The 4,179-nt window shown below is 34.9% G+C and overlaps 1 protein-coding gene across 1 annotated transcript in view; it reads right to left on the reverse strand.

Moving 5' to 3' along the window:
• Positions 1-1,661: 1,661 nt before the first annotated feature.
• The window catches only part of LOC113238218 (general odorant-binding protein 72-like), an 8,099-nt gene continuing 5,581 nt past the window's right edge, over positions 1,662-4,179 (reverse strand). The window contains exons 2-5 of the mRNA XM_026475003.1: positions 3,811-3,886; positions 2,572-2,660; positions 2,136-2,247; positions 1,662-1,750 (exon numbers count right to left, since the gene is read on the reverse strand). Coding sequence (XP_026330788.1) covers positions 1,662-1,750; positions 2,136-2,247; positions 2,572-2,660; positions 3,811-3,886 — 366 coding nt within the window. The remainder of the gene's footprint in view (positions 1,751-2,135; positions 2,248-2,571; positions 2,661-3,810; positions 3,887-4,179) is intronic.

The raw sequence follows: 4,179 nt of genomic DNA on the forward strand, positions 1-4,179 counted from the left end.
ATGGACTCTTAACACTGCTCATAAACTTCTCACCACGGTGTAACTGTTTCTTGTGATTATGGAGTGTGGAAGCACTATGACTTACCGGGAAAAAAATTAACAGTTATATGAATATGCGAAACTTCAAAATAACGTTGCATCCTCAGGATCTACGCAAATCGTATTCGCAGAATCAACAGAGACTCAGAAGTCGAAAGGTTTCATATCTCTTTTTAAAACTGTCTCGCTTCGTTATTCTAACATTACAAACGGGGTATTCGCGATAAAATCGATTTAATACGTATTTGCACAGACCGTGACCACGGCAAGTGCAACTTAACCGAACCGTCGGGATAATAATACACAGACACTCATTTGCGCATGATACAGCAATCGTGCGCAAATGAGCGCGCGTGTAAAAACATTGTTAGAAGGAAAAGGGAAAGACAGCGCGATTGCGCTCATCAGTCACTCGCTCCAACAAGCGCCTATATCCTGCGCTATCAGCCTTTGCACTGACGCTCTTTTCGTTGTAACAAAAACGAACTCGAGCAATCGCGCGCGAAAGAACATTAGCTTAAAAAAATCAAACAGGTAGGTAATCGCGCACGATTGCGCGTGCAGGCTTCGGATCACGCGAGATAGAGTAACTATGTAAAAGGGGCTGTTGGGTAGGTTGGTGTGCAAATACTTAATAAATCAATTTTATCGCGTTTGATATCTCTCCTATTTACTCTACGATATTAAGTGACGGAACAAACAAGTCGTGTTCCTAATGCCGATGCTTGGATGCTGGATGCCTTGGCGACAAGCAGTAACGTGAGCATTATTGCGATCCGGTTTTGAAGGGTCAAAGGTGCTGGTGAAATTACATGCACTTGGGACTTGTCAACTTATATCTCAGAATGACAGGCGCCATGGTAGTGGCAATGGTAGTGCCCCTCACATCTTTTCGATTTATAGCTCTGATTGGCACTGAACTGAACCTGGGACCTCTGCGTGGTAGACCGGTATGGCAACTGTTCAGCCATGGAGGCAGTTATCTATTATTTACCTTATGCCGATTGACAAATACTTTCGCAACGTTGGCAAGCATTGTTTATATTCTATGCCATCAAAATGAAAACAAGAAAATGATTTCTGTGTAACGATCTCAACACGCGCATCCTTATTTTGTTGCTTAACAAGAATAAGGGTTTAGTTAGGTCAGAATGGTCTGACCTAACTAAACCCTTTCCTAAGGGACACAACTATTTAAATACGTAAAGCTCCATAGCTTTACGTATTTAAATAGTTGTTTCCAGCCCTACCTTCATTGTTTTCCTTCACAGTTAAGGCTGTAATAAATAGTCATTAATCTCAATTAGGTACTCAGTAATATTCTGCTTATAAAACAAGAATTCTGCCACAACATATCTAACCTAGATACACACGTAAATGGTATAGTGAAATAATAGACTACCTACGCTTCCACATTTATATGGCGAACGGCTATGGAGTGGAATTCTCTGGCTGCAGACTTATTCCCTGAACGCTATAACTTGAGCCTTTTCAAAGCGAGAATAAATAGGCATTATTTAATAGTAATTGCTCCATCGTCGACCTCATCGTCTCTTTCGAAACTTGACATGGAGGCCAAATGCGCATTATTTAAAAAAAAGACTTAATTTTTTAAATAATGTTTATGGAAACAGAAAATTCTTGGGATCAGATTCGTAAATGCATTTCGATGTCCAATATGATGATTCGCATAAGTCTTCGTATTTAGTAGCTGAAAATTAATATTGCATAGATTAGTCATCGATCAGTATCGAATTAATTGTATAGGTTCGTCAGTCGAACAAGTCTCGAATATATTTTAAATTTTAATATAGTAACATTGATAATATGAAGTAAATTATTCTATCCGATTCTTTCGTTCACAATAATTCACTGTTAGACTGCAAAAACCAACTTTATATTAAACTTAAGTACCAATGCTTGCAATGTAAAAAACACTCTTAATACATTGTGCTAAGAGTATAAAAAAACGAAGTATTGGCGTGAAAAATAACATATCTCCAAACATTTAACAGAATCGTCCTAATTAATATAATAACCTTAGTCTGCATAAACTATGAAATAAGGAGAAAATAATTGTAAATACACGAACTCACCTACATCTTTACATATTTCAATAGATCTCTTCGCAGATTCCTTCATTTCATTTGGATACATAAGGTCCACTTGTTTCAAAGAGGCATCATAGTTTAACTTATTGTTTTTTACCTGAAAAGTATTACAGTTATCACCATACTCTAGTAATATTGGCAATACGACAATCAACTTGTGAACAAAACGAAGATCCCCTACGTAAAGGGACCGCGTTTCTCTATGTATACGAGGTAATGGGAATAATGTGATTTTTTTATTTGTTTGTGTTCTAGGTACATCATGTTTTTTGCTTTATTATTATTATTATTAATATTATTATTGTTATTGTTTTTGCTAATAACTGTAATTGGATTATTTTAAAGATTGTATACCGCTAAATGTGCTGGTGTGTGTAAATTATTTTCTTATTCAAAAGCTGCTACGTTTATTTTTACTTACGATTTGCGACATTTGGTACACACAAGCAATGTAGCACATTACTTCCTTCTCTTCTATAAATATTCCTTTCATGATTCCCTGGATTTTATCTAAACAGGAAAATTTTCATTAACATACCAATTATCTGTAGATTATTTCATGAATGAACGATGTTGATGACCGACTACTATATTATTTTTATTATTATTATATTTATTCCATAGCATTTATGGTTATTTGAAAATAGCAATCCTAGACTATCTTACACGTTCTTCTTAGGGAAATCAGCACAAAAAATGATGTCATAAAGTGTAAATTTATTTTACCTAAATAAATATAATTATAATTTGACTTTGACTAATCTGTGTGTGATAAAGAAGCGAAAATACAAGCCGATGAATACTTCGGGCGTGCATCGAACAACCGCCAACCCTTGAATATACCTCGTTGAGAGCGAAACAGTAGTGGTGTTTATAATTGTAGTTGAGCTTATATATTTTGTTTTATTAACTGCACGAAAAAATATTCAACTCAAACGCAATTATATTGCACGATTTAACCTGCACAGAGTTCAAGGGGTAGCAACTTAATTTACTTCCATTTTTATTAACATGGATTTCCGCAAAGTAACGCCTAATTATATAGATAATTCTCCTATAAGTCATTTTTTTAACTTTTATTAAATTTTTGAACATATTATATAGGTAACAAATGTTATAAAAATGTTTATATAATAACGGCGCGTTATTTAAAATGTTGATTACTGACCATCGAGATATAGAGTACTTAGTTAGTTTATTCGCTAAATCGATGACTGTAGTTATTACTTTTTTCTTAATGAATGGCTTGAGAGACTAATTTATAGTCTCAATTCAGCCAGTATCCGTTACGTGTTAGTTTCATAAACATCATGGAGGGAGTGTATATAGAAATTATTATTTTAGAGCGGGTAACACCGAATGGTTGTAAGTGTCAATTTTCGGCAGGGAAGAAGAAGTTTGATAAGTCGCCAGTGGTTTGAACACTTACAAACCATTAACTCTACATTTAACTAATTTTGACGTTATTATTCACCGCCGGCTTAACGAATTAATAACGAAGAACGTATAGACCTATTATCAAGTAATTCCTGACACAATTAGTGACAAAGGAGTTTTCCACAACATCTCCCTGTACGGTTATACTCCGACATATATTTAAATATAGTGCTATGTTGATATAAACTGAAACCTAGGTATTTTATTGCGTTCTCAGACATACCTTCTTCCACACCTGATTTTCCCAAACAAGTTTTTCGTAACAACTTCATCGAATTCTTCAGCTGCTGCTTTGTCATCTGCAAGAGCAAATATTATTGCGATACACAACGAGAAACATGTTCGAAAAGACAAAATATTTCAAATAGATACCGTATTTTTACCTAACATGACACGTAAAAAGTTTTCGTAACATTGTCTATCTTTGACCTCTACCTTAAGGCGCTTATTTACTAGTAAACATGTTAGGGGTATTAACCGATATTTTTTACCCTCTCTCCTATTCGTAGGAGAATCATGAACTGATCTCTACTTGCACGGTTATATTCGTTAAAGAATGTGATGCTTTTGTCGTATATTTTATTGACATTTT

This window comes from Hyposmocoma kahamanoa, unplaced genomic scaffold (assembly GCF_003589595.1).
Source record: "Hyposmocoma kahamanoa isolate Upper Pololo Valley unplaced genomic scaffold, ASM358959v1 95, whole genome shotgun sequence".
In the NCBI taxonomy this organism is placed as follows: domain Eukaryota; kingdom Metazoa; phylum Arthropoda; class Insecta; order Lepidoptera; family Cosmopterigidae; genus Hyposmocoma; species Hyposmocoma kahamanoa.